Consider the following 13158-nt stretch of genomic DNA (forward strand, 5'->3'; position numbering starts at 1 on the left):
TTATATGCTTTCTTTTTGTTCCTTAACCTTTTATTCCCATACGGTATGTACCTCTCACAATGAGATTTTAGGATGTTTTTAAAGATATCCCATTTTGTGGCTGTATTTTTATTTGTGAGGACTTTATCCCATTTAGTTAGGCCTATGGCCTCTCTTAGTTGGCTAAATTTAGCTTTTTTGAAGTTTGGTATTTTTGTTCCTCCCTGTAGAAACGCTCTTTTGAATGATAATTGGAAGGTTATTACTTTATGGTCACTATTTCCCAGGTGTCCCCCAACCTGCACGTCTGTTGTTCTGTCAGGTCTATTGGTTAATACTAAGTCAGCGCCTCTTTTTCTTGAGGACACTGAAGAAAAAGCACCTGTCTGCTGACATACTGGGTAACTTCTACCGATGTGCGATAGAGAGCATCCTGACCAACTGTGTTACAGTGTGGTATGGGATTTGCTCTGTGGCTGACCGTAAGGCACTGCAGCGGGGAACTGAAAACTGCCCACAGGGACTCCACTTCCTGCCATTTAGGATGTTCACAAGAAGAGATCTCTACATTCTTAGGGACTCCTCTCATCCAGCCAATAAACTCTTTCAGCTCCTTCTCTCTAGAAGGCGCTACAGGACCCTTCAGACTAAAAACCAGCAGGTTTAGGCACAGCTTATTTCCCACAGCTATCACTCTACTGAACTCAATACCCCGATGAACCTTTCCATCCACACTCATTTAACCCTCTACACTACTCCTCCCCTCCATCCCTCCCATGACCATGATCATGACTGTCATTCTTTCTCAATATTCACTGTATGTTCACATTGATTACTGCTATAGTTTGGGAGACTGTCATAGCATAAGTCGTATACGTATACATTAGCACATCTGCATATATGTATACATCAGTACATCTGTATATTTGTCCATAGTACATCTGTATATTTGCTCTCTGTATAGCAATATAAACACCTGTATACCTAACTTATTTGTACATAATCTGTACATAACTATTCCCGCCTTCTATACTACCCTTATCTGTATATACCGTAACCTGTTTTTATTGCACTTGCTGCTCTTTGCACTTCTGATTAGATGCAATCTGTATCTCGTTACTCTGTATTTATACATGTGTAATGACAATAAAGTTGAATAAAATCAAATTAAATCAAATGTTTGTGTTACAAACTGGAACATTTATTTTGTAGATTTTTTTTACCAATCTGTCAGCATCATTGCTATAGCACATTACTAAAGAAAATTACTTTGGTCCAATCTAAGGCGAAATATTCATAAAGATGAGATCTAACAGAGATCATAAAATATTATAGAGTTCTCTATCTCTGCAGAACAAAGAGAAGAGATAAAACCTTGAATGGGGTAAAGGAAAGTTTCACACCAAGATCCTCAAACATAAGTGGCTGGCTGCTGCTGGGACGTTCCAGGAGGTCACACCTGAAAAGAGCAAGAACAAATATTACTGGAATTTTACATCCTGGACGATTGAGATACACAAAAACATTAGAATGACCACATACCAGGCATTTATGGCATATCCTCTCAATAGGTCATGAATGTCCAGAAGAGAATATCCCTTTAAGATTTGGTTTGAGGGTTTGTCTAACTTTAGGACATTATTAACTGTGGCCAGTGGTGTGTTCCTGTTGAAAAAAAAATCTTACTCAGCTGCTCCCTGACGCTTTTTTCCAACTACATTATTTCCTTCACTGGTCTTCTGATCCTGAAAATGTCCAGACAGATGGGATTACATGAACCACTGCAGCCAATGACTGGCTGTGAAGTGTTCTCACGCAGCACATGGCCAGCAGTGACATACTGCTTGGGGACACATCACCGCGGCGTCCAGTGCACATCCAAAAGTTTACAGGATGGGGAATGGAAAGATAAGTGAAGGGAGCCAGAATGGAAACACTTAGAAACACTTTTTCCACAGAAGGTTTGAAAAATAATTGCAGTGATCCGATTTGTTGGTATGGACAACACTGACACTATGTTAGATTGGCTTTTCTCCATGAGGGCTCCTAGGTCTGCTCATCAACACTGCAGCAGTGAGGGGCATGGCCTGGCCTGGCAATGTAGAAGGACACGCGTGCGGGAGCTCCTGAGCAGTGGCTACAGCAATCCCCCTTCATACTGAGGCTACAACCTCCTCAACAGCCAAACGGCAGGACACCAGTAAGGGGGATCCCCCTGTGAACATCCTCGGGCATGACTCGCACCACGAGGAAGGAGAAAGAGGGGCCAGGAGCGACACCAGCGAAACCACATGGCGCCGCCACCTCGTCCAAATCAGTGGAGGGGGCAGCGCGCCTGGAACAATTTGCGCGCATTCCACCTGCAGGAGATGGCTTCGGATTAAAGGGTGGGATCGGGGGAAAGGAAGAGCGGGCGATGGGACCTACTGCCGACGCTGACCATCAGGAAGACGGCACGCAAGATGGCGACACCCGCATGGCAGAGACAGGTGAAGGGGGGGGGGGGGGGGGGGTCCCTGCTGCACATACAGCACTGACTGTAACACAAGTGAGCTCCCCTCTCCCTGCACTGGTAAATATAGCAGAACCTACTACTAAAGATATATACATGGTGTACAGCAATGCAGCGCAGCATTAATAACTCTGAATACATCCATGGGGTCCCTGCAGGAAAGTAACTTTTATTAGTCAAGACCTCAGAAAAGTCAACAAAAGAGTGACCGGGGTTGAGGAGAGAGTGAGCCATGTAGAAGACCAGATACCCCTTATGAAACGTGATCTTGCCAAAGTAATTCACAACGTTTACCCTCCTTATAAACAAAACGGCAGACCTAGAGAATAGATCGCACCGCAACAACCTCCGCTTGGTGGGGGTCCCTAAAAAAGCGGAAGGGGTTAATGCTGTCCAATTTTTGAGGACTGGTTCAAGACTAAATTTGGTCGAGACCCCCTCTCCCCCCGTTTGCATTTGAAAGGGCACACAGGGTGCTATTCCGTCCACCACTACCGGGAGGCCCCCCTACAACAATGCCGATGAAAATTTTGCACTTTCAAGACAGGGACAATATTCTCCGTAAAGCAAGAGATCACCCAGATCTACTTATCGGTGGTCACAAAATCTCTATATTCCCGGATTTCTCAGAGGAAGTGCAGAGGCGTCGAGCAAAATTCCTCGATGTCAAAAAATGTCTGCGTATGAAGAACGTATAGTACTCCATGCTTTACCCTTCCAGATTGCGAGTGATGGCAGGAGGAACGGTCTACTTCTTCGACTCGCCGGAAGAGGCCTCCCACTGGTTGGATCTGAATGAAAGTTCCCTGCAGGAGCCCATTGGAACTGGCTGACTAGTACAGGGTGGGCAATTTATATGGATACACCTTAATAAAATGGGAATGGTTGGTGATATTAACTTCCTGTTTGTGGCACATTAGTATATGTGAGGGGGGAAACTTTTCAAGATGACCATGGCGACCATTTTGAAGTTGGCCATTTTGAATCCAACTTTTGTTTTTTCAATAGGGAGAGGGTCATGTGACACATCAAACTTATTGGGAATTTCACAAGAAAAACAATGGTTTTAACGTAACTTTATTCTTTCATGAGTTATTTACAAGTTTCTGACCACTTATAAAATGTGTTCAATGTGCTGCCCATTGTGTTGGATTGTCAATGCAACCCTCTTCTCCCACTCTTCACACACTGATAGCAACACCGCAGGAGAAATGCTAGCACAGGCTTCCAGTATCCGTAGTTTCAGGTGCTGCACATCTCGTATCTTCACAGCATAGACAATTGCCTTCAGATGACCCCAAAGATAAAAGTCTAAGGGGGTCACTGGATATGCGAAATTGCTACATGATGATGTGTTTCCCTCTTTATGCACTGAAGCTGGCACGTTCCCTGAGTTTTTCCAGCAAGATGGTGCACCACCACATTATGGGTGTCAGGTCAGAGCATTCCTAGATGAACAGTTTCCTGGAAAGTGGATTAGTCGTGGGACAGTTGAATGGCCCCCATGGTCTCCCGATCTGACCCCCTTAGACTTTTATCTTTCATCTGAAGGCAATTGTCTATGCTGTGAAGATACGAGATGTGCAGCACCTGAAACTACGGATACTGGAAGCCTGTGCTAGCATTTCTCCTGCGGTGTTGCTATCAGTGTGTGAAGAGTGGGAGAAGAGGGTTGCATTGACAATCCAACACAATGGGCAGCACATTGAACACATTTAATAAGTGGTCAGAAACTTGGAAATAACTCATGAAAGAATAAAGTTACATTAAAACCAAGCACACCATTGTTTTTCTTGTGAAATTCCCAATAAGTTTGATGTGTCACATGACCCTCTTCCTATTGAAAAAACAAAAGTTGGATTCAAAATGGCTGACTTCAAAATGGCCGCCATGGTCACCACCCATCTTGAAAAGTTTCCCCCCTAACATATACTAATGTGCCACAAACAGTAAGTTAATATCACCAACCATTCCCATTTTATTAAGGTGTATCCATATAAATGGCCCACCGTGTAGAACAGAGGCGCTACAATATGGACTCCAAAGGGGACAATTGTGTCGCTCCATGACAAATGGCGATAAGTATCTCCCTCCTCTTTATGCCGCTCTGACTAATGACACGGTTTCTTTATATTATACGATAGGGAGGTGCGGTAAATACACTGCCCCTAGGCTAGGTATTTATATACGTGAAATAATTGACCAAGATGCCAATTGTTATATGTATACTAGCACTGCTCAGGGCTCTAACTTAAGCATTGTATTTTACATACTGAATACTCTTAGGTGATAGCGGAACTATCGCTGCAGTCGTTCTTGTTGGCTTCAGGAACTTTTATGTGCCTCATGTTATTATTTTTTTGGGCACTATTTTGGTTGGGAATATTATGTTAAAAGGTTTACAAGGGAGGGAATTTGCGGGAAGACGACACGCACACACCCCTTTTGGTTTAGGAGACACTGCTCCATCTATATGGGTTCTCGCGTTGCACATCTATGTATCCCTCTGAATGATGGTGGATAGGGTGCAGATTATAGCATGGAATGTCAGAGGTCTGGGGGATGCCACAAAACGTCAGGCAGTTTTCATGGCTATACAAAAATTTCAACCAGCCATATTATGTCTCATGGAGATGCATTTGTCTAAGCAATCCCAGAGACCATTACACAAACCGTAGATCTCATATGCCTACCATTTCACCTTTTCTACATATAGTTGCAAGAAAAAGTATGTGAACCCTTTGGAATTATATGGATTTCTGCACAAATTGGTCATAAAATGTGATCTGATCTTCATCTAAGTCACAACAATAGACAATCACAGTCTGCTTAAACTAATAACACACAAATAATTAAATGTTACCATGTTTTTATTGAACACACCGTGTAAACATTCACAGTGCAGGTGGAAAAAGTATGTGAACCCTTGGATTTAATAACTGGTTTAACCTCCTTTGGCAGCAATAACTTCAACTAAACGTTTCCTGTAGTTGCAGATCAGACGTGCACAACTGTCAGGAGTAATTCTTGACCATTCCTCTTTTCAGAACTTTTTCAGTTCAGCAATATTCTTTGGATGTCTGATGTGAATCGCTTCAGCATCTCAATCGGGTTGAGGTTAGGACTCTGACTGGGCCACTCCAGAAGGCGTATTTTCTTCTGTTTAAGCCATTCTGTTGTTAATTTACTTCTATGCTTTGGGTTGTTGTCCTGTTGCAACACCCATCTTCTGTTGAGCTTCAGCTGGTGGACAGATGGCCTTAAAGGGCTTCTGTCACCCCACTAAATTCTTTGCTGGTAGACAGGTAATTTGCATAATATAAAACTACTTTTTTGCAGTATCTACTGAACCAAAATGATTAATTACATTATGCATGGATAAATCGCAGCATAGGGATTATAAGTACCCAAAAAAAAAAAAAGTTTAGTGGGGTGACAGAAGCCCTTTAAGTTCTCCTGCAAAATGTCTTGATAAACTTGGGAATTAATTTTTCCTTCGATGATAGCAATCCGTCCAGTCCCTGATGCAGCAAAGCAGCCCCAAACCATGATGCCCCCACCACCATACTTCACAGTTGGGATGAGGTTTTGATATTGGTGTGCTATGCCTCTTTTTCTCCACACATAGTGTTGTGCGTTTCTTCCAAAAAACTCAACTTTGGTTTCATCTGTCCACAGAATATTTTGCCAGTACTGCTGTGGAACATTCAGGTGCTCTTGTGCAAACTGTAAACATGCACCAATGTTTTTTTTGGACAGCAGTGGCTTCATCTGTGGTATCCTCCCATGAAATCCATTCTTGTTTAGTGTTTTACGTATCATAGATTCGCTAACAGGGATGTTAGCATATGCCAGAGACTTTTGTAAGTATTTAGCTGACACTTTAGGATTCTTCTTCACCTCATTGAGCAGTCTGCGCTGTGCTCTTGCAGTCATCTTTACAGGATGACCACTCCTAGGGAGAGTAGCAGCAGTGCTGAACTTTCTCCATTTATAGACAATTTGTCTTACCGTGGACTGATGAACAGCAAGGCTTTTGGAGATACTTTTATAACCCTTTCGGGCTTTATGCAAGTCAACAATCCTTAATCGTAGGTCTTCTGAGAGCTCTTTTGTGCGAGGCATCATTCACATCAGGCAATGCTTCTTGTGAAATGCAAACCCAGAACTGGTGTGTTTTTTTATAGGGCAGGGCAGCTGTAACCAACACCTCCAAGCTCATCTCATTGATTGGACTCCAGTTGGCTGACCCCTCACTCCAATTAGCTCTTGGAGATGTCATTAGTCTAGGGGTTCACATACTTTTTCCACCTGCACTGTGAATGTTTACATGGTGTGTTCAATAAAAACATGGTAACATTTAATTCTTTGTGTTATTAGTTTAAGCAGACTGTGATTGTCTATTGTTGTGACTTAGATGAAGATCAGATGACATTTTATGACCAATTTGTGCAGAAATCCATATCATTACAAAGGGTTCACATACATTTTACCAAAGCTATTACAAGAATTAGATTTACACGATTTATGGAGAATCTGACACCCACAGGTGCGTCAATACTCCTGTTTCTCTACTTCACATAATTCCATGTCCAGAATAGACTTAACAATTGGGTCGCTGGAGGAATCGTCCTACATCTCCCTAATAGACTACTTACCGCGTAGCCTGTCAGACCACTCTCCTATTCATATAGGATTACAATTTAACAGGGATGGAGGTCGTCCTACATCTTCTTTCAGGAAACTTAATCCATTTTGGATACAACTACTGGATGAAGGGGATCCTCTTACACAGCAGATTTTGAAATTCTTTAGCACTGATATATATTCAGCGGCCATGGGGATGATATGGGATACCATGAAAGCATACATAAAGGGGTTTGTATATACAGAAAATTAAAAAAGACCCTAAAGTGAAAACTAGGGAACTCACTGAGGCTATACAACAGGAGGTGAAAGACTGGGAAGCTGGGGCACCTTTCCTGTGGGAAGGGAGGCACAAGCTAAACTTAACGACCATCTGCTACAAATAGCTGACAATAAACGCTTCTTCTTAAAACAGAAGTATTTTGAGGGGGGGGGGGCAGTGCGGGAAGTCTATTAGCTAGAGCGATTCATTCACAGGAGGGTACGGCTAGAATAGCAACCATTAGGACTAGACGTGGGGGGGCCACTCAGCAGACGATTCGATTATTCTATAAGAATTCTATAATTACTATAAGGAACTCTACTCCTCAAAATTGTCAACAAATTCTGCCAAGATATCAATGCCTACGCTGTCTCTTGAATCATCTGAATATTTAGATGAGCCCCTAGATTTGGAGGAACTTAAAATGGCCATTAACTCCTTCCCTAATGAGAAGACCCCAGGCTCGGATGGTCTACCAAAAGAGTTTTACAAAAGATATCAGGACCCGCATATTCCCCACCTCTTGGAAACCTTCAATTAAGCTCTGAGAGTGTGGAAACTACCAGACCCGACTATACCCGATTCCTATAGACCCATCTCCCTTTTACCAACTGATGTGAAAGTATTAGTCTTGGCCAACAGGCTCTTCCCTTATACACGTAGATCAATCAGGGTTCATCGCGGACAGGAGCACTTCAATTAACCTCCAAAAACTATTTCTGAATCTTCAGAGGTCGATGGACACTGATGGCTGTCGGGCTGTACTATCCCTACATGCTGCCAAAGCTTCTCTATAACTCACCGGTAGTAAAAATCAAAGCAAATGGAATACTCTCTGCCCAATTTTCACTACATAGAGGAACGAGGCAAGGCTGCTCCTTGTCCCCCCTGTTGGTTTGCGGTGGCTATTGAGCCCTTGGCCTGCCTTTTGCGCAATTTCCCTGAGTGGAAAGGTTTCCCACTGGGTTCCCAGGAAGAGAGAGTCTCTTTATATGCAGATTACTTGCTCCTATATGTGGGAGATCTGCAACGATCCGTTACTCCTATTATGAAAGATATCACTGAGTTTGGGAAATATTAAGGATTAACAATCAATTGGGACAAATCCGTGATTCTCCCACTTGATCCTCTTTTGCCACAGCTCAATCTCACCAATACCCAATTACAGATAACCAGTAGCGTTAAATATTTAGGAGTTATGAAAACGCCGAAGCCAACAGAATATGTCAAAAAGAACCCCTAATCTTTAAATTTTTCTGAGAAAACTAATACCTGGTGCAAACTGCCTCTTTCTGTCATTGGCCGTAGTAACTTAATCAAAATGATATTGATGCCCCAATTGCTTTATGTACTACATAATTCCCCTATATGGATCCCTCAGCGAATATTTTACAAGATCCAGAGTATCTTTTGTACCTTGATGGAAAAAACAACCCAGAATCCGCATGGAAACGCTTCAAAAAAGGCAAGGAGGAAGGTTGCCTATCCATCCCAAACCCATGGCTGTACTTCATAGCCGCACAGCTACAACACTTTAGAGGATGGGGATGACATGTACAGCTGGGCCCCTCTGCCAGAATTGCCTCCGTAATCATGAAACAGAAAACACCTATCACATTGGCAGAGCTAGGAAGGCCGCAGTCTTACGCTGGGAACTGCCCTACAATCACCTTAATAACAAAAGGTCTGGTCGAAATGTAAGGAATTAATAGGCCTGGTGGGGTTTAACGACAACACGCCGTTATGGCGTAACCCTCAACTACCGGAACTGTTCAGATTGGAGGGCTTTTCCCCTTGGGAAGACAAAAGTATTTTAGTTCTATGTCAAGTTCAATCAGAGGGGGTGATGAAATCTTTCACGCAGCTGCAGGAGGAGTTTGGGCTACCTAGAACCACATTTTTTCAAAATCTACAATTAAGACATGCTTTCCAGAAGCAATTTGAGGATGGTTTGCAACTGTCCATCTCCTCTCCTGTAGTGAAACAGTTATTAGGTGGTAGTACCGCTAGGGGACTGATATCTATGCTATATAAACACCTATTTCATAAAAGTACTACATCGGACTCCCTACCTGTTAAGAGAAAGTGGGAGCAAGACGTGGGTGAAATTTCCCAGGAGCAGTGGGACGAAGTTCTGGCCTTGACCCCTAGTCTCATGCTTAGTGAATACCAAAGTATATAGAACCCCCAAATTCCTATTTAAGATAGGTTTGCGATCAGACTGAACCTGCCCCTATTGTGGAGGGAGAGAGGCGTCATTAATACATATGTTCTGGGAATGTTCGAAACTAGGGGAGTATTGGGAAGAGATAGTAAAGATCATAACACGGACAACCCAAATACAGGTACCTAGAGATCCCAAAATCTGTGTACTGGGTATATTAGATTTGTTGGGAATGGATGACAAGAAATCTCTGAGTATCCAAAGAATGCTCTTCCAGGCTAGGGTCTTACTTGCTAAGCACTGGATACAGGAGAACCCTCCCACCAGACAGGAGTATATAAATCAACTTAATACCGTTCTACGATTTGAAAGAGGGGTATACGTGAAGAGGAGATGCCCAGGTAAATTCATGTCAATATGGCAGGGTTGGTTCGCAGTCCCTGGTATGGAGTCTGTGGCTGTAACGAGGGACTGTGTGAGGGGACAACTGGCCTTGACAGGGCAGCTGACATAGCACATTGTGATATCCGCCACAGAAATTCACATGCAGAATAGTACTTCCGAAATGCCTTTCATAGCATACTGTTGTCCGTAGGGGTGGTGGTGCGGCAGTCTCTCCGTATGGTTATGGCTGGGGGGGGGGGGGGTTATTTGTCTTGAAAGATGTATTTTGTAACTCTGATTTTCCGATTTCTCCATTTTTGTATTTATTGCTGTATAATGCCGATAAAATACTGTGTTAGGCTACTTTCACACTCGCTTTGGGCGGATCCGTCATGGATCTGCAAAAATGGATCCGTTACAATAATACAACCGCATGCATCAGTCATGAACGGATCAGTTTGTATTATCTGTAACATAGCAGTCATGAACTCCATTGAAAGTCAATGGGAGACGGATCCGTTTTCTATTGTGTCAGAGAAAACGGATCCGTCCCCATTGACTTACATTGTGAGCCAGGATGAATCAGTTTGGCTCAGTTTCGTCAGACGGACACCAAAACGCTGCAAGCAGCGTTTTGGTGTCCGCCTCCAGAGGCGAATGGTGACTGAACAGAGGCAAACTGATGCATTCTGAGCAGATCCTTTTCCATTCAGAATGCATTAGGGCAAAACTGATCCGTTTTGGACCGCTTGTGAGAGCCCATGACGGATCTCACAAACGGAAAGCCAAAACACGAGTGTGAAAGTAGCCTTATTAGCACTTCTATATAGTGTATTTGATTGATAACAAAGAAATGTACACTCTTCAAATGTTGTAGTTTAAGAAAAATAACTTTATTTCAATAAAAATTATATCTGAAAAAATATATAAAAAAAAAAAACACTGCAGCAGTGAAGCTGCGGACAGCACAAACAAATGTTTAGCCCAGGCCTTTGTTCTAATATCAAATTATAATACTAAATACATATGGCAACATTGAGTAAAGTATTTTACATTAACATTCAGTGATTTACTGTATATCATCTATTCAATACAGTTTGTAAAAACAAGATATATACTCACAAGAAAACCTCTTTAACCGGGAGAGAGGTCTGCAGCCAGGTATCTACAGTGCTCCCATAGGACTCGTACAGCCTCAGTACAAGAGAGTCCGGCTGCTTCTCTGCCTGTGATAAGAAGTATCCCGAGAAGAAAAAAACATAATTAAAACTAGAATCATGTAATCCCAACTGGTGATGTTATTTTTTTTAATGCTAGTAGTACTATAGTACATTACTGATCCTATCAAATCCAGGTGACCTTACATAGGGGTTCTCTATAGAGTCCTGTGCCCTGTACGACAAGCTCCTGGGCCATGTTCATATTTGTGATTGATACTTCAGTGAACCTGAAGCTCTGTCTAAATAATCTAATCTGTAGTGTTAAAGACCAGCTACAGCTCCACGCACAGCCTTTCAACAGGGATCTCAGGTGAACGTTACATTGTGCTATTGATTCAGGAACCCCTGCAAGTTCTAAATCAATCTCCTTTAGCAGGTTTGATTACATATGAAGACACTTCCATGTTCTCTAATAGTTCACCTGAATCATATATGCACAAATATTTATTTTCTGACTTGACGCACTACCGGAAGGGGGAGGTGGGAAGGGCAGAGGTACTATGTATGTTGGGGGCATGCTAAAACTGGGACCGAGGCCACTATGGGGGCAAATATTTATACTGGGGGCATTAAGGGGGTCATTATTTCAACTGAGAGCCATTATGTATACTGAAGGCACTGCAGGGGGCATAATATATACTAAGGGCACTGCAGGAGTTAGGGTTAAAAATAAAGCAAATGAAATTCATCTGTTTTTAATGGCTGGTAAAAATGGAAGCAAAATGAACATTAAAGGGAATGGCACCAGTTTTATCCTAACTAAAGGGCAACATAAACTGGTGACAGGTCTCATTGGCAGAATGCTGGTTCACGTTCTTTAATTGACCCAGCCATTTTGCTATAATCTTGTATTGAACATTTCCAGCCCATGCAAATGAGTCCCCATATTCGTCGGTTCCTGTACCCTAAGACATGCTAAAGGGACTTTTATAAGGAACTTGAGCAAATTGCTGAAATAGTAGGATTTTTGTTTTACCTGTAAAATCCTTTTCTCGTGGAGTTCATTGGAGGACACAGAAGACCATGGTATAGCTGCTGCCACTAGGAGGCGACACTAAGCAAAAAAGTGTTGGCTCCTCCTCTCAACTATACCCCTCCTGCAGACACTGAGCTAATCAGTTTGTACGAAAGCAGTAGGCGCAGCCAGGATAAGGCTCCATTCACATGTTCCGCATTTTGCGGAACGCACATTACCGGCACTAATAGAATATTCCTGTTCTTGTCCGCAATTGCGGACAAGAATAGGACATGTTCTATTTTTTGCGGAACGGAAGTGCGGACCCGGAAGTGCAGATCCGCAACTCCATGTCCGGGCAGCACATCGTGCTGCCCCATAGAAATTAATGGGTCCGCAATTCCGTTCCGCAAAATGCAGAACGAAATTGCGGAAATGTGAATGGACCCTAAGTCAACAGAAAACAATAAAAAGTAAGAAAGGCGAAGATGGGTCAGAATCAAGAACCAGAGGGACCCATCAAGGAGAGACAGCAATGTACTTACGGGGTGGGAGCTGTGTCCCCCAATGAACTCAGTGAGAAAAGGATTTTACAGGTTAGACAAAAATCCTACTTTCTCGCTCGTATCATTGGGGGACACAGAAGACCATGGGACGTTAATGAGCAGTACCAGGGTGGGAACAAGACCAGAACGAATCCAAGGTCTGTCATAAGGCCCCGCACAGAAGGACACACCGGGACCCCTGAAAAAAGTCAGGAAGAGCCATTCCCAGGAAGGCCAGCCAGAGAGCGTCTGAATACCCAGATGCCCCGACTGGGCAGAAGAAGAACAGCCCAGGGAACATAAGCCTTCGGAGACTTCGGAAAAAGTGGTGAGCACACCGAATATCCACGAGATGGACAAGAATGAAAACAAGTCAGGCGCCAGAGCAAACAGAGCGACTATGGAATATACTGGAGAGAGAAAACATAGCCTGGGCCCAGAAGACTTCTAAGGAAGATAATACCCAAGTTCCAGCACCCCAGGAAAATAC

The 13158-nt window shown here is 43.1% G+C and overlaps 1 protein-coding gene across 1 annotated transcript in view; it reads right to left on the bottom strand.

Annotated features, from left to right (window-relative positions):
* Window positions 1–919: 919 nt before the first annotated feature.
* MAN2C1 (mannosidase alpha class 2C member 1) overlaps window positions 920–13158 on the bottom strand; it is a 72014-nt gene continuing 59775 nt past the window's right edge. The window contains exons 25-26 of the mRNA XM_040413804.1: window positions 11071–11174; window positions 920–1438 (exon numbers count right to left, since the gene is read on the bottom strand). Coding sequence (XP_040269738.1) covers window positions 1321–1438; window positions 11071–11174 — 222 coding nt within the window. The 3' untranslated portion in view covers window positions 920–1320. The remainder of the gene's footprint in view (window positions 1439–11070; window positions 11175–13158) is intronic.

The sequence above is a fragment of the Bufo bufo genome, chromosome 1 (assembly GCF_905171765.1).
Source record: "Bufo bufo chromosome 1, aBufBuf1.1, whole genome shotgun sequence".
NCBI classification, from domain to species: domain Eukaryota; kingdom Metazoa; phylum Chordata; class Amphibia; order Anura; family Bufonidae; genus Bufo; species Bufo bufo.